Source organism: Nicotiana tabacum, chromosome 11, assembly GCF_000715075.1.
Source record: "Nicotiana tabacum cultivar K326 chromosome 11, ASM71507v2, whole genome shotgun sequence".
Classification (NCBI taxonomy): Eukaryota; Viridiplantae; Streptophyta; class Magnoliopsida; order Solanales; family Solanaceae; genus Nicotiana; species Nicotiana tabacum.
Genome location: NC_134090.1, coordinates 37,086,989 through 37,108,500, shown reverse-complemented (window position 1 = coordinate 37,108,500; position 21,512 = coordinate 37,086,989). Strand labels below are relative to the sequence as shown.

At 35.1% G+C, this 21,512-nt stretch overlaps 2 protein-coding genes across 2 annotated transcripts; both read left to right on the top strand.

Moving 5' to 3' along the window:
* Nucleotides 1-3,265: 3,265 nt before the first annotated feature.
* Nucleotides 3,266-10,020, top strand: LOC107769737 (cellulose synthase A catalytic subunit 2 [UDP-forming]). The gene is made up of 14 exons (XM_016588978.2): nt 3,266-3,992; nt 4,719-4,914; nt 5,012-5,232; nt 5,343-5,445; nt 5,537-5,720; nt 5,922-6,188; nt 6,335-6,680; nt 6,803-6,940; nt 7,339-7,464; nt 7,576-7,788; nt 7,876-8,149; nt 8,243-8,436; nt 8,523-8,873; nt 9,114-10,020. The coding sequence occupies exons 1-14, from the start codon at nt 3,906-3,908 to the stop codon at nt 9,696-9,698; spliced, it is 3,285 nt and encodes a 1,094-aa protein (XP_016444464.1). The 5' UTR covers nt 3,266-3,905; the 3' UTR covers nt 9,699-10,020.
* A 1,935-nt stretch (nt 10,021-11,955) lies between these two features.
* On the top strand, nt 11,956-20,167 carry LOC107769736 (uncharacterized). The gene is made up of 5 exons (XM_016588976.2): nt 11,956-12,112; nt 12,190-12,282; nt 19,307-19,377; nt 19,494-19,580; nt 19,659-20,167. The coding sequence occupies exons 2-5, from the start codon at nt 12,222-12,224 to the stop codon at nt 19,920-19,922; spliced, it is 483 nt and encodes a 160-aa protein (XP_016444462.1). The 5' UTR covers nt 11,956-12,112; nt 12,190-12,221; the 3' UTR covers nt 19,923-20,167.
* Nucleotides 20,168-21,512: the final 1,345 nt, after the last annotated feature.

Sequence of the window (21,512 nt, the reverse complement as noted above, 5' to 3'; positions counted from 1 at the left end):
ACCTAAAAATTTAAATGATTCTTTGGCCGGATTTATTTTAGTATGACTCCGCTTTAAATTTATCGATATCTCTAGCCCCAGAATTTGAATTTTTAATACCCTATATATACAAAAAATTTGTTATTTGAATAATCAAGTGTTAAATTAGTTGATTATTATTATTATTATAAAACAATGCATATATTGTCTTAAAATTGTCAAATAGTTTATTTTTCGATACCATACTTGGCTTAACCTCAATGCAAACTACTCAAATTGCATTCCAGTTCAAATTCGAATATCATATTAGTTTGTTAGTAATAGTTTTTTTAAAAACGACACATAATGTAAATTAAAAAAAATATTCTAAGATATCCTTATCTTATAATCTATGTATTTGAGTTGGAAAAAAAACATTTGAAATCAATGAGATTAACTTTCAAATTTTTTATATTCAACAAAGATGAAACATAAGAAAAAATTTGTTGTCATCTTTTATTTCTCGTTTTTAGATATTTCTAACATTTTTTTTCAATATTTATTTTCTTTTATCTTATTTTTTATGTCATTATATTTCTTGTTACAAAAAATTAATTTATTTCACTATAAAATGATGAGTTTTAATAAAAATTATCTACATATGAACTTTAATTATATTTTTAGTCTTTGGTTGAAATTATTTCATATTTTTCTTTTGGCTTTATCTAATCAACCTAAATAGGTGCTCACCCGACCACTTAAATTTAAAAATTGAATGATATGTAATTTATATATAATCCATATATAATATGTGTATAATCGTGTGTTATCGGTATAATATATATTTATATTAGCTATAAAAAGTAAACAATAAATATGACAGGATATTATGTAAATATTCCATAAGATTTCGATTTTTTGAGTTTATCCATGATATAATTTCTATTATAATAATTTTAAAACTCTCTACTAATGTTAAAAAATATCTTATCTTTTTATTATCTTTGAATTAAAAAAAAAAGTAAAGATTTTTTTCGAAATAATTTGTTTACATTTTAAAAAAAATAAATTCACGTCATACCAATTTTTTCTTTATATTTATTCTTTGTTACACTTAAAAGTCGCTATAGAAACTATCAATTAGAAACCAATTTCTCTCTTGTTGAGTTTGAAAAAAAAAACTTTTCACATAATCTAATGATTTAAAGATAATATTTTTCAACGAAAAAAATATTATACCCTTGCAATATTGGTCTGACTACAGCTAAATGAAGGGATTTCTGCTTATACCCTTCAATTCCTTGAATGTGCTAAACTGAAATTAATGATAACAATTGTATAGCTAAATTTTTGTTATTTGTTTGATGTCCATTTATGCAAATTGACTCTTGAAACAAATATTTTTCAAGAAGAAAAAAAAACAATTTTTTTTTAATATTGACTGATTTTGTGATGTTTCTTTCTCTAGCATGTATGTTTACTTTATTATATATGTAAATAAATTTTTATTGGTTTTGTAAACTCTTTTTTGTTATTTAGATAAACATAGACGTGTACCCTATATATTACATTTATTTTAAAAGAATTTCGTTTTATTCAAATCTAGCTACAATGTTTTAAAGAACTATACTTACAGAATTTTAAATGTGAAAGAGTTTTATAGTTATATGGAGTAGTTTTTTTTTGTTGTTGCTAGAGGCGAAGTAATATTTAAATAATTAGAAAAAATAACAAAAGTTCCTAACATGATTGCATATGATAACATGATAAAAAAAAGATAAATTTTAACCGAATTAAGTATGATAACATGATAACTTATCTATAAATTCAAAATTATATTTTAATTCAAATTCCGTATATATATATTATATTTGTATTTAACTAAAATAGTCAAATATAGAATAAAGTTACCATATACTATTGATATTTATTAGCTTGCCACTTGGCTTAACCATAATGTCAATTATATATGGTAACTTTCTTGCTTTAATATATATATAAATATAGATTACATACATTCAGTGCATTTGTAACATTCCATAAATAATATAAATAAATAAAAAAAACAAATTCTCTCTCTCTATTATTACTTCTTCCTCTCACCCACATAGTAATAGTAAGAAATAAAACCTAGTCAGTAGGATCTGCTCACGCGGTTTAGTTCCCTTTTTGCCCTTTTACGCGTTTATTTTCCCATTATATTTTCTGTTTGAAGATTTTCTCAATTATTGTCCTTCTATTGTCCCTCTTTAACACACAAAATATATACTAACATATATTCCCAACACACAAAAATTGTGACACTCCCTTTTAAAAAATTCCCAAGAAACCAGCCAATACAACTCCATAGATTAATCTTCTTTAATTTTTGCTGTTATAATAATACAATACATACACACAAAATAAGGGGTCGTTTGGTAGAGTGCATAAGAATAATACTGAATAGAGTGTATTAGTAATGCTGGTATTAGTTATGTCTGCATTAGTTATGCTGGTATTAGTTATGCTGACATATTTTTTATCCATTGTTTGGTTTGATGTATTAAAGCATTGCGCAGTTTCTAAAAGAATTGTTTGTTTACAAAAATGCCCTCAAAACTAGTCCACACTCTAACTTTTTAAAAGAAACATATGTTGAGAAATGTTTTTACATGAAAAAGTTTAAAAAAAATTATTTTATTTGTCTACCTATATTGTAAAATAAAATTAAATATTTATTTATAAAAAAAAAATATGCTAAGTATTTATTTATTTACTAGGGATATAATTTTATTTTTCACTATTTGGATTATTTTAAACTTGCATTAATATACTAACTAGCAGCAAACATAAATTTTGAAGGACAATTTTATCTTTAACTAAGCTAATGTATGCATTAAAATCCATTGCATTGCTAATACCATTGTTTTCTATGCATTAGTTATGCATAAGATAATACCAAATATGATATATAACTAATGCTTGCATAACTAATGCATAAATTCAAAATATTTGCCAAACAATATATTATTAATACACAAAGCTAATGCATGCATTAACTTATCTATTGCATCCCAGCAAACCTAAGTGTAGTGAGAAACAAGATAAGGAAAGGAAAGTAAAGGAAAGGATAGATAGAGTGTACCAAACTTTTCTTTTCCTCTTAGCTGGTTTCTTGATTTTTCCTTTTTTTCTTTTGTGGGTTATAGAGCTTTAATTGCTACCAACTCTTTGTGGGGACATAACACTGAGGAGGAGGCCACCTTTACTAATTTCTGGGCCCCACCTCAGTTCTTTGCTTATATTGTTACATACAAGAAAGAATCACATAGATATGCAAGTTGGTGTTTTGTGATCTTAACCTATATCAATAACTAAGGGGGGTGGGGGGTTGAAAAGACTCTATTCTACATCACACCCACCTTCACATTCTGTGTATTTCAGTCACTCGGTTGGTTTTGGTTTTGGTTTTGGTTTTTTATGTGTCCATATTTCAATACTATTCTCTTAACTCGTGTCATTGTGATACACTGTTTCCACTTCTCCTTTCTTTCTTTTCTTTATAGTACCACTTCCAGCCAGATTACAGTCAAGTCTTAGCTTGTTGTAAAGAAAGAAACTACTTTTATTTTTTTGTATTTTTCTTTTCTTGGCAAACACCATTATCTTTTTGGGTACTTTTTATTGTGTAACAATATTGTATTATTGTAGTTTATTTCTGGGGTTTTCTCCTAATTGGGGTTTGCCCTTTTTTAATATATTGTGCTTTTCTCAATGTTGAGGGGTCTTTTAGTTTTGGGTATTTTCTGATGGGGGGTTACTATACTCTTGAGTTTCCCAAGATTTAGTTTTTAGTGTAAAAGGTGGCTCCTTTATTCATTTTGGGCACTGAAAGGTTGAATTTTTGAGGTGGGGTTTTTGATAAATTTCAAGATTTATTATTTTTCTGGGATTTTTGATTGTGAAAAATGGCGATGAATACTGGAGGAAGGCTTATTGCTGGTTCACACAATAGGAATGAGTTTGTGCTAATCAATGCTGATGAAATTGGAAGGGTAAGTCTCTAAAAATTCCTCATTTTTGTTATATTGTCAGTTCTTCAGATACTCATTTGCCCTTTGTCGGTTCTATTTGTGGTGGGGATTAATATTTAATCTGATTAGGGTTTTTATGGCAAAAAATTTCTGTTTTTTTATAAGTAAACTTTCTGCTTTTTCTTTAGTTTCTGCATCTGGATTTTTTGGTTCATTTGACTTGCAGGAGATTTGTGCTGAGAATGTATTTTGCTTTTCTACTTCTTTTTCCCTTTGTTTTCATTTCCTTCGTTAATTGGAGGAGTTTATTTCAGCTGTACTTTTGTGATTGTTAGTTTTCCTTGATATTCTTTGAACTTTTAATTTGAGTGGTTTTGGACTATTTCTTTTATTATATAATTGTAGTTTGTCTTATATTTTGTCAGCATTTGTTTACTAATTGGTGTAGGCAAATTTGTTAACCTATGAAATTACAACGGTTCATTCTTTGTTTTTCTTCAATGTTCTTATTTTTTTAACCTGTCCTTGTGATTTTAATTTTTATTTGAGGATCATTTTGAAATGCAGACCGCTTTTTTCTAATTTTTCTTGAGGCTTCTTGTTCTTAGCTTTACTCCATTTTCCTGCTGTATCAAATGATCTTTATTACTTTGTGAATAAAAGTCAACCTAAGTTTTACTCTTTGCACTGGTGATTGGATGCTGACTGCAGTAAATTTTTGTTGTGGATGATGTTTGTGTTGTCCAGATAAAGTCAGTGCGCGAATTAAGTGGACAAGTTTGCCAGATTTGTGGGGATGAAATTGAAATTACAGTGGATGGAGAGCCCTTTGTTGCTTGCAACGAATGTGCTTTCCCTGTTTGTAGACCATGTTATGAGTACGAAAGAAGAGAGGGAAATCAAGCTTGCCCTCAGTGCAAAACTAGATACAAGCGAATTAAAGGTATGCATGTTTTGCTGTTTTATGCGAACGTCAGAAGATGCCCGGCTGAGTACATCGGACACATTACATTTATTCAATATATATGGGTTTGATTCAGGTAGTCCGCGTGTTGAGGGAGATGAAGAAGAAGACGACATTGATGACATAGAGCACGAGTTTGATTACAGTGTTGGGAGTTTAAGCCGCCATGGTTCAGGTCCTGTTCCTTCTGTTTATGGGGGAAGTGGTCATGCTGGTTCATACGAAAATGCCACGTCCTCAAAACAAGATTCATCTACTCCTGGAATAGAAATACCTCTTTTGACCTATGGCGAAGAGGTAAATTTATCCCTTTAAGCCTTTAATTTGAATAATGAAAAGAAGAAAAACGATCACTTGCATAATCTGGAGAATGTGTAAGTCTAATATTTCCCATTTTCACATTCCAGGATGCTCAGATGATGTCTGATCAGCATGCTCTCATAGTTCCTCCATCTACTGGCTCTGGAAATGGGGTTTATCCAACTCCTCATACTGAGTCATCAACATCCTGTAAGTTATTTTAGCCCATTCTTATTGTGTATTCTCTCAATTGTTGTACCTGATTACATGAGAGTGATGCAACACTTTTCTGGTGTCATAGTGCATCCAAGGCCAATGGTTCCACAGAAAGACATTGCGCTATATGGCTACGGAAGTGTTTCTTGGAAGGACCGAATGGAAGAGTGGAAGAAAAAGCAGATCGAGAAACTCCAGGTGGTCAAGCATCAAGGAAATGGTGGTGGAGGCTTTCATGGGGATGATCTGGATGATCCTGATTTGCCTATGTACGTAAATAATTTTGATTTTCCTTTTTTATTGGCGGCTCAACTGGTATAAGTGCGGAAGGGAAACTATGCAGTTTTTTTAATAATGTATGCAGGATAAAAAGCACGATTGTTCTTCCTGAGTTATAAATACTGTCGTTCTAACTCACTAATGTTTCAGTGAATTTTAAGCAAGCTTTTCTTAAATGCTCTTTCTCTCAGGATGGATGAAGGAAGGCAGCCACTATCTAGAAAGTTGCCCATTTCTGCAAGCAAGATAAGCCCGTACAGAATTCTAATCATACTCCGTCTCGCAATTCTTGGCCTCTTCTTCCATTATAGAATTCTTCATCCAGTTAATGATGCTTATGGCTTGTGGTTAACATCGGTTATTTGTGAGATATGGTTTGCTGCTTCATGGATTCTTGATCAGTTCCCAAAGTGGTGCCCGATAGTGCGAGAAACATACCTTGATCGGCTTTCACTCAGGTAGGGTTCTGCTGTTATAATATTTTGGGGTCTACTTGCAATTGAGGAGATCTGCAGATTAATTTATCCTGACTTTTGGCATAGCCTTAATGGGTTCATTCGTTTTTAGAGAATCTGTTGAGTATTCACATGCTTTATTGTTTCAGGTATGAAAAAGAAGGAAAGCCTTCGGAGTTGGCTCCCGTCGACATTTTTGTCAGCACAGTCGATCCCTTGAAAGAACCACCATTAATCACTGCAAACACTGTTTTATCCATTCTTGCTGTGGATTATCCAGTGGATAAAGTTACATGCTATGTGTCAGATGATGGTGCTGCTATGCTTACTTTTGAAGCCCTTTCCGAGACATCTGAATTTGCCAGAAAATGGACTCCTTTCTGCAAGAAATACAATATTGAACCCCGTGCTCCAGAATGGTATTTTTCTCTAAAGATGGACTATCTGAAAAATAAAGTTCATCCTGAATTTGTAAGGGAACGCCGAGCCATGAAGGTTTGTAGCACATATTAATCTATCCGTTTCTTTTGACATGCATCAAAACCTGTTTCAGGCATTTAAGTTTCTTCCTTCTGGTTGGCTTGATCTGAATATGTTGTTGTGTTTATGGCTTGCAGAGAGAATATGAAGAGTTTAAAGTCCGCATAAACGGTCTAGTGGCAACTGCTCAAAAGGTTCCTGAGGAAGGTTGGACAATGCAGGATGGCACACCATGGCCCGGGAACAATGTCAGAGATCATCCTGGTATGATCCAGGTAAGAGCAATTTTTTGTCATGTATTCACTATGCAACTGACTGAGACTTCTTTTACCTTCAAACATAGTCTTTCTTCAAAATTCTATACAACTGACTGAGACTTCTTTTACCTTCAAACATAGTCTTTCTTCAAAATTTCTGCTGGCAAGTTATACATTACCCATCTAATTTATTGCAATTTTATCATGTACGTCTTATTTATCTTTCCCTGGTCATTCACTATATCTTCTCTATCTTCCCATAATTTCCACTAAGTAACAGCACGGATTCAACACTGAGTTTGTTAATTTAAAAAAAAAAATCCTGTCCCTGCCACGGACCATCAAACTCTATAGTCAGCAAGGATATTCTAGATGAATCCCAGGGCATAGACAGCTTCTGATTAACTCTTCTATAGGTATTCCTTGGTGAAGATGGTGTTCGAGATGTTGAAGGAAATGAATTACCTCGCCTGGTTTATGTTTCCCGTGAAAAGAGACCTGGGTTCGATCACCATAAAAAAGCAGGCGCCATGAATGCTTTGGTAATTCAACTGACCTTATGTTTCCTAAATAGGGAAACAAAAAGAAAATTCTTATTCATGAAAATAGGGTGTTCTGATTTTGTCAATGTTGTCTTTCCTTCTGGTATATAGATGAGGGTTTCAGCAGTCATATCAAATGCTCCTTACCTGTTAAATGTTGATTGTGATCACTACATCAACAATAGCAAGGCATTGAGGGAAGCCATGTGTTTCATGATGGATCCCACCTCAGGAAAAAAAATCTGCTACGTGCAGTTTCCTCAAAGGTTTGATGGGATTGATCGTCACGACAGATACTCAAACAGAAATGTGGTATTCTTTGATGTACGTATATATACCCCTTGTTGCATTGACAAGATTTGAATTCTTAATCCATCTAGGCAGAAACTGATTTCTTGAAAATCTTTACAGATTAACATGAAAGGTTTAGATGGTATACAAGGACCAATATATGTTGGTACGGGGTGTGTTTTCAGAAGACATGCACTTTACGGATATGATGCTCCTGCCAAAAAGAAGAAACCAAGCAAGACCTGCAACTGCTGGTCTAAGTTGTGCTTTTGCTGTTGCTGCTTCAGATCGAAAACGAACAAGAAAGGGAAAACGAAGAAAGAGAAGAAGCCAAAGCACAGGGAGACATCAAAGCAAATATATGCTCTTGAAACAATTGAAGAAGGAGTTGAAGGTTACCTTTATGCTCTTAAAGAATAATAGTTCTTGTCGTTTATGCACTGACCAAGTAGAGGTGAAAAGACTAACTTATGTTACTGCATTACAGTAGCAAACGTGGATTCACACCTGGCTTCCCAAGTGAAACTAGAGAAAAAATTCGGGCAGTCTCCTGTTTTTGTTGCCTCAACGCTTTTAGAGAATGGTGGTCTTCCAATGGAGGCCAGTACCTCATCACTTTTGAAGGAAGCCATTCATGTTATTAGCTGTGGTTACGAAGATAAAACAGAATGGGGGAAGGAGGTAAGACCCATTCGTTACTTTTTTGTTACGGAAGAATGTAGTAAATTTGGTTCAATAACTCATGGCATCTTTAACCTTTTAACCAGGTTGGGTGGATTTATGGCTCCGTCACGGAAGATATCTTGACTGGATTCAAGATGCATTGCCACGGATGGAGGTCCGTTTATTGTATGCCTCAGCGGGCTGCTTTCAAGGGTTCAGCCCCTATTAATCTTTCGGACCGTCTCCATCAGGTTCTTAGGTGGGCTCTAGGCTCAGTTGAAATTTTGCTGAGCAAGCATTGCCCAATCTGGTATGGATATGGAGGTGGATTGAAATTTCTGGAGAGATTCTCTTACATAAATTCAGTTGTATATCCTTTGACGTCCATTCCCTTGATTGTCTACTGTTTCTTACCCGCCATCTGCCTTCTCACTGGAAAATTCATCGTTCCTGAGGTAACTTAATTCTCTTGTTCCACTATTGACCTGATAAATCTTTTAAAAAGAATTACTAAAAAAGCAATGATTTACATGCAATGATATATATATATATATATCTTTCATTGGCTTAACCATATATTTAGAAATGCTTGTTTACATGCATTTCATAGCATTAGTGAGACACCTAATGATACTTCTAAATACTTGAGGATCGCACTTCCACTCCCATTTTCTGATCATTTATTTCATCCGCAGATCAGTAATTATGCCAGCATCTTATTCATGGCACTCTTCATATCTATTGCTGCCACTGGTATCCTTGAGATGCAGTGGGGTGGTGTTGGTATAGATGATTGGTGGAGAAATGAGCAGTTTTGGGTTATTGGAGGCGCATCCTCGCATTTTTTTGCTCTCTTTCAAGGATTGCTCAAGGTTTTGGCTGGTGTGGAAACAAGTTTCACTGTCACATCCAAAGCAGGAGACGACGGGGCATTTTCAGATCTCTATATCTTCAAGTGGACATCATTATTAATCCCACCTACTACTTTGCTAATAGTCAACATGGTTGGAGTTGTGGTTGGCATCTCGGATGCAATAAATAACGGTTATGATTCTTGGGGACCCTTATTTGGTAGGCTATTCTTTGCCTTGTGGGTTATTATTCATCTTTACCCATTCCTCAAAGGATTGATGGGAAAGCAAGAGCGAACACCGACCATAGTTGTTGTATGGTCGATTCTGCTTGCTTCAGTATTAACCTTGTTGTGGGTACGAGTCAACCCGTTTGTCTCAAGAGATGGCCCTGTGTTAGAAGTCTGCGGATTGAATTGTGACGATTAGTCTAAAATGATCCAGCAAGCAATTGTTGGGATTTCCTTTCGCGGCCAGACATTTGATTTGTAGTACTGTGGGAGGGTTTTGCAGGAAGAGATATTAGTATACAAGGTGGTAGAATAAAAAGAGAGGAGTATAGGTGGGAAGTCATCAGTGTAGATATTAAGCAGCTGGAGCTGACACATTCATATTTGTTTAAATTTGTTCCATTTATTCTTTTTTGTGGAATACTTCTTTTAACCTTTTGGTGTTCCCTCTATTTGTCAGTGAATATATACTAAATCATAAAGTTATTATACCCCTCTGTAAAAGGGGCATTAAATTTGTATACTCTTTAGCTAATAAGTTGTATGTTCTGCTTTGTTGGACTTAAGACTCAAATGTTTTGTCTTTGGTTATCCAAGTTTTGAAGTTTGTGTATTTCAGAAGTCAGATTAATGTTGAGTGAAACACATATACTAGTGTGGAATCATTCTTGGTCTAAATCTGAAGTTTTGGCTTGTGTGTGTATCATTTCTGCTCATTATTTTACACATAAAGATGAAATTTGCCGGTCTTTTAAGCCGTTTAATATGTTGCTTGATATGCTGTGGTAACAAGATTTTTTCTAGCGTGTGAATACTGAATACTCATAAATATGTTGCTGGAACTCTTCAAAAAGGTTGTTGGGTGTGTGTTAAATTCTCCAAATTTAATACATTTTCGGAGGATCCGACGTGGATGCAACAACACTTTTGGAGAGTCCGAGCAATATAGCTCATAATTGCATCGGATTTGAAATCACATCATATGATTTGCAATTTCTCCCACCAACCATAAGTACATGCTTATCAATGGCCTAATAGTTAAGGTTTTATCCATAAAATTGAATATCCAAGGTGCAAGCCACATTAATAGCCTGTTTGGCCAAGACGCAAAAATCAGCTTATTTTAAGAAGTGTTTTTTTTCAAAAGTGCTTTTCTCAAAGTACTTTTGGTGAGAAGCAGTTTGTGTTTGACTAATTAGTTTGAAAAGCACTTCTGAACAGCAATTAGTGTTTGACCAAGCTTTAAAAAACTGCTTCTACGTGTATTTTTCTCAAAAGTGCTTCTCAAAAAAGTGCTTTTGGAGAGAAGCTACTTTTTTCTGCTTCTTCAAAACTGCTTCTGCTTCTCTTCAAAAGCACACCTTTTCCTTCCAAAAGCTTGGCCAAACACCTCAATTTTTGTCCAAAAGTGTTTTCGGCCCAAAAAAAAGCACTTTTGGCCAAAAAGAAACTTGGCCAAACAGGCTATAACTCATGCATAGATTAGCAAGTAAAGGACTAAGGGGCGCGAGTATTGAATCAAAAACTAAATAATGTGTTTGAGTTATAAAATAAAAATTTAAAAACTAAATAATGTGTTTGAGTTATAAAATAAAAATTAAGAAAAGCGTAAGTTCCTGAAAGTGATGAATTATGCTCCATTTTAGCTCGCTCAGTAAAAAAAAATACTGCTCCACATGTCTTTAGAATAATATAGAAAATATACGGGTAAAACAAAAATAAATTTATAAGATTAAATACCTCATTTATAATCCATTATATTGCTTTTTAATTTCTTTTTTATAGACGATCAGAATCCTAATCAAAAGGTAAATCATATTTACTCTGCCTTCATAAATTAATATTTACTTTCTTTCAAAAATTAAACTCTGCCTTCAATTTTGAACAATAAATATCCCGGCGAGCATAAAGGACTGCAACTGTTTCAGGTACATATTTAAAGGGCTTTTGTACATCAACTCTCATACATAAGGACTTGTTTTGAGCCCGTTTTGGATTAGCTGATTTGAAGCAGCTAATAAATATTAGGTGCTGAAAAACACTTTTAAGTGTTAAAAGTGATTTAATAAATAAGCAGTTACGTGTTTGGATACAAGTGCTGAAATTGATAATAAGTTGTTGCAGTATTTGAGAAAAAAATGTTGTTTCTGTTAAAATAACTTAAATAACCTTAGAACTGTTTATACTTATAAGAGTATAATTTCTTCAAAATTTTAGATTCCAGATCGATTTAAATACAAAATATTCTATTTATTATTTTATTTAAAATACAATTGTGTTTAAGATAAGAAAACTTTTATGATAAGCATATAGTCATAAGTTATAATAATTAATAAATTGACAAAAATTTCTAAGTAAAAAATAAACCTAAATAAATATTTGGAGAGAAACAAACATTGTCTTCGTCGCCGCAAAGCAATGCATCAAACATTTGATATGTGCTTGCAAGCTAGTTTGACGAGGTTATATATAAGCTTAGCCAAACACCTTTTTTGTCATTTTCTCCTTTTATTCCAAAGCCAAAAACCCTTGAACACAGTTTCAAGTTTCAACCTTCTCTTCTTCGGCGATTGAACGGCGAAATTGCTTTTCTCCATTTTCTCTAGTGAAATTGTAGTTCTCATCTCATCTTTACAAGTTAATTTTGCATTCTTTATTTCTCTGATTTGTTTTACTGATAAATTTTAAAGGGGAAGAAGGAAGAAATAAGATTTGGCCAAATATGGACATGAAGGAACCAAAGATGGATTTTAAGTCGATACTGAAGGAGGTCGAATATCTTGGTAAGTAGTAGGTCTTACTTCGACTTGACCAAAACCTAAATTCATATGTATTTTACCTTTTGTAGAGCATGTTTCTAACATCCTATTGATCCTTTGAAATTGTAAACTGGCTGAATTTATTTAATTTTTTTTGGGTGATTTGTTAAACTGAAACATTCAATTGGTTTTTATATATATTCTCTTGTTTAAGATTGAAACTTTAAGTGCACTTGGCTGAGTTTAATGCGCATATGATAGCGTCTTGCATGAATTATTATGCTAATGTAGTTCAGTCATTTAATTCTACACGTCTACCGGGTATGAGGTTGTGGAGGAATTGAATGGTAGAAAGTGTTTGCGAGAGTCTAGACCTTCTGAAATGTGATAAAATTCTCTAACTAGTGAATGCCTGCAAATTTTGAAGAGGATTTTTGGGGTGGAGGAATAATGAGCTGAGTTCAAAGGCTGGTATAATTTAGCTTTTTTTTTCTCTCCATGAGAACTTGATCTTAAGTAGTGATGTGTAGGAGCTTAGACCATCTCCAACCCTAACACGAAATTTCACACCAAAATGGTGTAACACCAAATTTACTCCAACCATTACACCATTTTTTACACCAAAAAAGAATATTTCTTTTTATATTCTTCTCTCTCTTCTATATTTATATTATTATCTTCTATTTAATTTTTTTTTATTTCCTTCAAACAAATTCTATCTTTTTACTTTTTTCCATATTCATCACATATAATTCACATTCACCACTTATATAATCATTTATTACAAAATTATTTTAAAGGATAAATCAACTAAAGTGAAATCATTGATAAAAGATAATTAAATAAATTTTAATGTAATTTCAATTTTAATGTATCCTCCTTTGATGTACTTTTAATTTTAATGTATTTTTATTTTATGTATTGTTAATTTTCTTTTTTAAATTTTAGTTTCCACTTTTCAATTTTAACAACATTAGATATCTTACATTTGCATTTTTCATTTTTAAATAATGGTTATATTTCTTTTTATACAATTATAATAATAATAAAATTAACTTATAATTTTATATAAATATAATATATACAAAAATTAATATATCAAAAAATAGGATATACAATTAAAATTATAAAGATCTCAATATAAAAATTAATTATATACACAATATATGATAAATTAAAAGTCCAAAAAGTAAAAAGATGAATAAAATAATAATAAATCAAATTTGGTGTGACACTATTCACACACTAAAATGGTGCAAAATTTGGTATTCCATTGGAGCAAAAGAACACTAAATTTTACACCAAATTTAGATTTGGTGCAAAAAATAGTGCACCAGTGGAGATGCCCTTAATATAAACATCTTAGAACCCAATTCTTTTTTTTTGATAAGGTAAATTCTATTAATAAAAGGGAGAAAAACTCCCGTATACAAGAAGTATATCAAAAAGTAGAGAATTCACATCAAAACATGATTCTCTACAAAAGACACCCAATCTTCTATACAAGTAGGGGCTACATGGGTGCACCAAAAAACAATCAAAGATAAAATACTATTCTTAAGTTGAGCTACATGGGTGCACCAAAAAGCAATCTTCAGAACCCAATTCTTTTAGGACTGGACCCAACTCTCAGTGATAATGTCTTTTCTTAATCTGGTTACCAGCCATATGATGCAATTTTTACATTCCTTTACCCGAGATGATGGTCACTACCTTTTTTATGGATAGAGTGCCATCCACTTGTTCTTGACATAGGGGTAGCGCTCGATCCACATTTTCTTTAATCGATCAAAGCAATCACATCTGTCAAAACATCATGTTCATTTGGAAGTGGGAAACTCAAATGCATGACAAAAGTATACAAGGAAAGGACAGTGATGCTGCCCAGTTATGGAGGTATAAGCTATAAGAGCCAACAGTCAATACATCGGATCAATCATTACACGAGAAATATGCCAAGAGTTAATCAACTCTGATTCATGTGAGTCAATTGTTTTTGCCCAAGTGTAGACTACAAGGGACTCTTTGTTTGATGATCCAATGAAGCTGGGGGTTCATGACACCTAGCTATCTAGATGATAACCGGAATGTGAAAGAGATTTCTAAACAAGTAAAAGTGAAAGTTGGCAAGTTAATCAGGCTGACCAGCTATTGTTATTTGTTTTTGGCTGTGGGTGACTGGGTGAAGATTCATCAGTGCGCTTGAAGTTGGGTGGTGGGTAGGTCATTATGGGGTAGACTCATGTTTGTTAAGGTGAGGTGAGGTAGAAGCAGGTAGTGGCTGCCACTATCATAAGTGGCCAATGGGTGACAAATGGTTCTCAGTTATCTACCGGCTTTTGTGACATTTTTCTCGATTTAATCTTGGTTTCCTCAATAATCTATTATTTGACCAATGTGATAGCTTAGAACCATCATTAGGAAAAAAAAGTCTATTTTGTTCTCTTTGACCGTAGTATTATGTTGGCATAATCAGGATCTTGTCACAGTTGACATAACTTTAGAGTAGACACATTTCATGCATCCAAACTCCATGGCAGGGTAACATGTTCGAGAAATTATTAATACTGCTGAGATTCTTACTTTGTCCCCCCCAAAAAAAGAGAGCTACATGTCACGTCCTTAGTCTTGAACTAAGCGCACGTGCGGCACTTGGCAACTCACTCACGATCTTGCATAACTTGCTCACGTTCTTGCTATGCCAAGTCAGCCCTACTACACTCATGATCGCTAAGAAATGTTAGAACACATGAGAATTGTCAAAAGAAGCTTTTGTATTAGAGAGAACTTGATTGTTTGCTTGGTTGATGAATTACAAATGAATGCCCCCTATTTATACTAATCACCTAGGGGCTAGTATGTAAATAATAATTGTTATACAAGTCCTTCCATATTTACAACTAAGTCCCTTTTCTAGAATATTCTACATAGCTAGATTCTTCTAAGGATTTTCCTAACAATTGTATAGGGTTCTAGGGTCTTCCTAAGGAAACCTCTATATTTCTTTAGAACCTTCCTACAAATGCATAAATATCTATAACTTTTTTAAGGAAATTCTCCATAGTTCTAGAATATTCCACCAAGATCTTTTCCTTAACTTATATAACCCTTCCATATGGCAAAAATATATGCCAAGTGACACCTATGTGGCATGATGGTGTGGCGAGTCATGACACTCTCCCTCACCCAATTTTGTGCCGCCCTCGGCACAAAGCATCGACACATATGCGCGCACCTCACCTTGGCGTCGCCAAAGATCTTTGTCCATTAGCCATGATGCCCTATGAAGCGGTTCTCCTTCCCATTTCACAAGGTACTGGCTACCTTTCTTCTTATTACGCTGTTTGTACTTTGGACGGCTAGCAATGATGGCCTCCATCCTCCGCCCATCGGATGTCCCTCCTTGCTCTTGACCTGAATCTTTCCATGACTCAACCAAGTCTAGCAGCTTCTCAAGCATCGAGTCCTGCTTCCACCCCCTATTTGGCTGCCCTCCGTGGTCCAGCTTTACTGGCAAACTTGAACCCTTTGCTTGGTGCATCGTCTGAGTCCGATAGCATGCCATTACTTTATAACTCGCCATCCTCTTCAACTATGTCCGTCCAACTTTTCTTGCTGCCACCATGCTCCATTTGCATGGTGCCAAGATAGGCTTTGGAATCCCCTATTTTCGGCTTAGATTCCAAGCGCATCCCTCCAATACAGGCGGTTCCCCTGTGTCATCCTTATGTGCTTGAGCAAAGTTCCCTATCATTGCTGCAAGCTTCCCCAGCTCTGAGCATTCACTTACCCGATGTGATCCTTCACAGAAGTAGCACTACCCTCCCTTAGGCACGTACTCCCTACTATTTTCCGGCCCTTTGCCGTTTCTCTTGGACCCCTGTTCGTTATGGGATGGCCCCTTGCCATTACCCTTGTATACCTCGGCTATGCATTTCCCGTTGTCCTCATCATGATCTCCCTCATCCCTCTCGGCGTTGCCTTCTTTGGACTTGGAAGGCTCCATCTTGAAGTCAACAAGTGACTAGGCTACTCCGATGGCCTCGTTCACGTTGGCTATTTGATGTCTTCTTAACTTATGCTTTGCCCAATTTTGCAACCCATCCATGAAGTAGAAGAAGAAATCTTCCTCGGACAATGACGAGATTTGCAACATTAAGGTAGTAGACTCGTGCACATACTCCCGAATTGTGGCCGTCTGTCGGAGCTCCCTTAGCTTCCGCCTAGCCTCATACACCACATTCACCGGTAGAATTGCTTCTTCAACTCCTTCTTGAACTGCTCCCACGTCTCAATGTTGCATAGCCCCTTTTCCATGTCAGTACACTTTCGATGCCACCACAGCCAACATTTTCTGAGAGGTACAACACAGCAGTGTTGATCTTGGCCTCGTCGTCTCTCACCTTGCCATGCCTGAAGTAGTTCTCCAAGTGCCAAAGGAAGTTCTCTACTTCTTGTGCATCACAAACACTTTTGAACATTGGCGGTTTGGGAGCCTCGATCTTGGTCTCCCTCGTCACAACAACGTTACTGTTTGCCTTGGTCACGCTAGCGTCAGCGTGCTCCTCGAGCGACTCTATCTTTGCCTTCATGGCATCGATAATGTTGAATGCCTCCATAAGTCTGCACTCCAAGGTAGTGATGGTTTTCCTTAGCTCCATCTCGACTTGCGTACGCCCCTGCAAGTCATTTCGGATGCTCTCAATTTCTTCAAGAGTGTGTACCTCAAGAACTCTAAGGGTGCCTTCCACCTTCCCCTAGTGTTGGCCAAAGGTCTCGACGGCGTCCATCCCCACATTCACCTTCATCACCCACTCTTTACCGAGCAAGACGTCCTCAGGCAGGACCTCCACTTCATCCTCGCTCGCCTAGGTGGCAGATGGTTCTTGGGATGTAAGCCTCTCGTTTGGCACAACCTCGGGTGGCACCTCCTGGCTCTTGTTGGTTGTATTCCTCTTTTTGTTACGGTCACTCTTGCCAGCAGCATCCTGGATGACGTTGGCTTGGGTGTTGGCAGCGTTAACTTCTCCGATGTTCGCCATTCCCTTAGTTTCAACCTTTGCTCTGATACCACGTTGTCACGTCCTTAGTCTTGAACTAAGCGCACGTGCGGCACTTGGCAACTCACTCACGATCTTGCATAACTTGCTCGCGTTCTTGCTATGCCAAGTCAGCCCTACTACACTCATGATCGCTAAGAAATGTTAGAACACATGAGAATTGTCTAAGGAAGCTTTTGTATTAGAGAGAACTTGATTGTTTTACTTGGTTGATGAATTTCAAATGAATGCCCCCTATTTATACTAATCACCTAGGGGCTAGTATGTAAATAATAATTGTTCTACAAGTCCTTCCATATTTACAACTAAGTCCCTTCTCTAGAATATTCTACATAGCTAGATTCTTCTAAGGACTTTCCTAACAATTCTATAGGGTTCTAGGGTCTTCCTAAGGACTTTCTCTAGAACCTTCCTAAAAATGCATAAATATCTAGAACTTTTCTAAGGAAATTCTCCATAGTTCTAAAATATTCCACCAAGATCTTTTCTCTAACTTATGTAACCCTTCCATATGGAAAAATATATGCCAAGTGGCAATGTGGCGTGATGGTGTGGCGGGTCATGACATACATGAGAGATAAGTTTCAGAGGAGAGGAAAAGGAGAGAGAGAGAGAATGTGAATATTCCCATTAATGAGATAACTTAGTGGTGAAAAATAAAACCTACCTTAGTGCTTTTTATTTACAGCAAAAATTATCTTTTAATCAACAAATTAACTAACTATTAAGTAGCTTTCCTACTCTAATTCATTGGTGACATTATTTACATTGAAGCTTTTCGTTATTCCGTTTCCATAGGCTTCAACATCTTAACACATGTTAATAGAAGTGGACAGTGCAATATAAACAATCATTGTTACTGAAGAAAGAAATGCTGTGATTAGATTGTGACTATTGATAACACTGATTCACTGGCTGTGTATTGCTTTTATCGTTACAACCCATTTTCTTTATCTCATCATATATACGGTCAACTGTTCGAATGTTTAAAACCTAAACCATTCATTGAACCAGAAATTTGAATAGAGCAAAAATAATTGGTTTAATTATCAGGTTGATCACACAATCAAAATAATGCATAATAAACATCTCATACGTTGCAACTGTAAGTTTTATCCTTCAAATACAAAGCAACTGAAGTTGTACGTATTTTCACTGTGCACATATCGGAGGAAGAATGATATCCACTATCTTATATAAAGAAGGTAGCCCATGTAACTTAGTCGGTGAAGGTTCCAATGCACCGTAGTATTGAATATGGTATTCTTTCATTTTCTCCAGTCTTCCTTGGCTTATATCACATCCCATAAATTAAAACTTATGTCCATCATAATTCTTTCCAGTGCCAACACTTTTGTTCTTGTGACTTTGGCAGCTTCACTATCCAGGTCTCTGTCTTAGACAGCTATAGCCCATAGCAGTACCTTACCAAAATTAAAATGCAACAGATTCATCACTTTTAGATTTCCAGTTATACTGGATGTGCCTGATTAGTATCATTGAATATAGGAGTTTTTCTAGCAAAGAGTTTTCTAAGCATGACTAAACTGGAGACTTGGCTGTTTGACTTTTATACTAATCCTATCCGGGTGTCAACATTCTGCTGATGGGAGGAGCTTTCGTAAAATATGGTAATCTTTATTTTGTAATTTACTTGGTTGTCTAAGAGGGATGAGATCCTGAGACGAGGATCTATTGGAAACAACCTCTCTATTCTCACAAGGTAGGGGTAAGGTCTGCGTACACACTGCCCTCCCCAGACCCCACGGTATGGGATAATACTGGGTATGTTGTTGTTGTCATAGAGGGATGAGAATCGAGCTCTGTAGCTTTCACTTCATTACATACCGGACCCTTTTCATGTATGGCATGTTGTATATGAATTTTAGTTGATGTTAACTGGGATGCTGTCTTATGAGAACAGATTTATTGCTTCTTTATTTTCTTGGATAGGTTGGCACTGACTAAGTTCTCTATCCTATTCTCAGGCTCCGCGCATATGACATGGAAAGAGAAAAAGGAGTTGGAGAACAAGAAAATAGTTTCGCTTGGTGGGAAGGTGAGACACAGCCTTTATGAAGAATAACATTGGCTATAGTAATATTCTCTGCAATTTTTTTTTTGATAAATGCTGTAATATTTCTGCATCTGTTAATAATGTTCCTGTTGCGGCAGCCTCAGAAGAAACAGAGGTTACCACTAAGTGTTGCACGAGTAATGATGAAGAAACAGAAGGAAAGGGAGGAGAAAATACAAGAAGAGGTTGAAAACTCTGCTTTCTTTCAAGTTTGCTCACTCAAAGGTCCCTTAACATAAGTTGCTAACTTATTTGTCTTACAGAATTTGATACTTGGACGTTTTGGGGGAAACAATGGTAGCAGTTCAAGAAAAGCAGCGGGAAGGCGCAGACCTGAGGATAGGGTGCTGAAGTCAACTGAAGGTCACTTCAGAAATGGGGTGCTTGATGTTAAGGACTTATTAAAACCTTCTGCACCGAAAGCATTCGATTCAGAGCAGTCTTTTGCTAGTAAAGGGAAGAAGAAAAAGGGTGGTAAAAAGAACAAGGGCAAGAAGAAAAAGGGTCCTGGTAAGAAGCGCCATTAAACATGGGATAAATGGCGACACCTCCTTGTTTTCTTTATATTTTTAAGCTTTAGATTCCAGTGTAGTAGATTATATCTCTGATAATATCTTAAAATTTTGTTGTAGTCTCCTGAATTTTCTGTGTTCTGATGATGAGTATAGTAATGCTTAATGGATGTACACTTTTTCCGTGGAAGAGAAAGTGAACATTAACTGACATCCTTGTATGTGTTTATCGAGCAATACAATGTCAATTCTCAAGTTCACTGGTGTCCATGGATTAAATCGACTGCTTTTGTCTTTGGAGTAAGCGTGATTTTGCTCTAAGTGTTTTCACTTTCTTTTGGTTGAATATTTGATTTATTACTATTCTGCTTCTGCGCTCTTGTGAGAGAATGCTGCTGTATTTAGAAACTGGCAAATTGGTAGAAATTATGTTAATGCAGACACAACTAGTTGAAGACACTCAAAATAACGGAGAAATTGTGGGAGTAATGTAGTCTTAGAGTAACAGATGAGGTGTGTGCTGTTTTTCAAACTTTTGAGTTCATTTCTTTTTGACAAGTACAGTTTTCAACAGTTAACAATGTACACGTCTTATTAGATTCTGATTACTGCAGCCCAAATGGTTCTCCAACCAAAAAAAGTGCTTATGAAAAGAGTACTTTTTGCGTTCCAAAACTTACCCTATAAGGCTATGAATTTTCTAAATATTCACGACAATTTGGAAGTGAGTTGGATATACCTTTTGTTGTTGTAATTTTCAAACTTCTCAATCGTTCAATCATTTCGAGAAAAAGTGGAATATAGAGGGTGTTTGGCTAAGCTTATAAGCTGGTCAAACTGACTTATAAGTACTTTTTGGCTTATCTACACATTTGGTAAAATTAAAAGTGCTTATAAGCCAAAAATAAGTCAAAAGCCATAAGTTGGTCTCCCCCAACTTATCAAATTTCAGCTTATAAACACTTTAAGTTTGACCAAAATATTTACTATTCTATCCCTAAAATACTTCTTTTTAAAACAACTCTTCGTATACCCAGTTCTTCAGGTGCATATTATTAATTTCAGCACTTTTATCCAAACACATAACTGCTTATTTTTTAAATCAGTTTCAGCACTTAAAAGTGCTTTTCAGCACTTAGTGTTTATGAGCTACTCTAAATCAGCTAAGCCAAACGGGCTCATAGTCACATACACTGTTCAATTGGTCATTAGGATCAGTGTATGTTTAGTCTTTAAAAAAAGTTGCAATAAGCTCCGGTTGTGCTGCTCTCTTTTACACCTTGTTTGGTGGTTGTTATGTATCTTTTCATAATGTGTCGTATAATATTGTTGTATTATATTGTATCGTTTTAAATAAATTGTATTGTTTATCGTCATTTCGTGATGTCATGCACCAATAATATGAAAAATAAATTTGCAATATTATAAAGAAAAAGTAAGGTGCGAAGTAATATTATTTTATAAAAATATAGGGTAAAGGATAAAATAAGATTATTTAATAATAAAAAAGGTCAAGATAAGAAGAAAAAAAGATAACGACGCGACTACACCAAATCGGTCGTTCCATAAAAGTGACACTTGACGGATCTAACGATATACAATAAA

Bases quoted from the DNA above. Each gene is read 5' to 3' on its own strand.
- LOC107769736 (XM_016588976.2), top strand. From the start codon at position 12,222: ATGGACATGAAGGAACCAAAGATGGATTTTAAGTCGATACTGAAGGAG. The intron at 19,378-19,493 runs GTGAGACACAGC...CTGTTGCGGCAG, and splicing joins TAGTTTCGCTTGGTGGGAAG to CCTCAGAAGAAACAGAGGTT. The intron at 19,581-19,658 runs GTTGAAAACTCT...TTTGTCTTACAG, and splicing joins AGGAGAAAATACAAGAAGAG to AATTTGATACTTGGACGTTT.
- LOC107769737 (XM_016588978.2), top strand. From the start codon at position 3,906: ATGGCGATGAATACTGGAGGAAGGCTTATTGCTGGTTCACACAATAGG. The intron at 6,681-6,802 runs GTTTGTAGCACA...TATGGCTTGCAG, and splicing joins GGGAACGCCGAGCCATGAAG to AGAGAATATGAAGAGTTTAA. The intron at 8,150-8,242 runs GTTACCTTTATG...ACTGCATTACAG, and splicing joins AATTGAAGAAGGAGTTGAAG to TAGCAAACGTGGATTCACAC.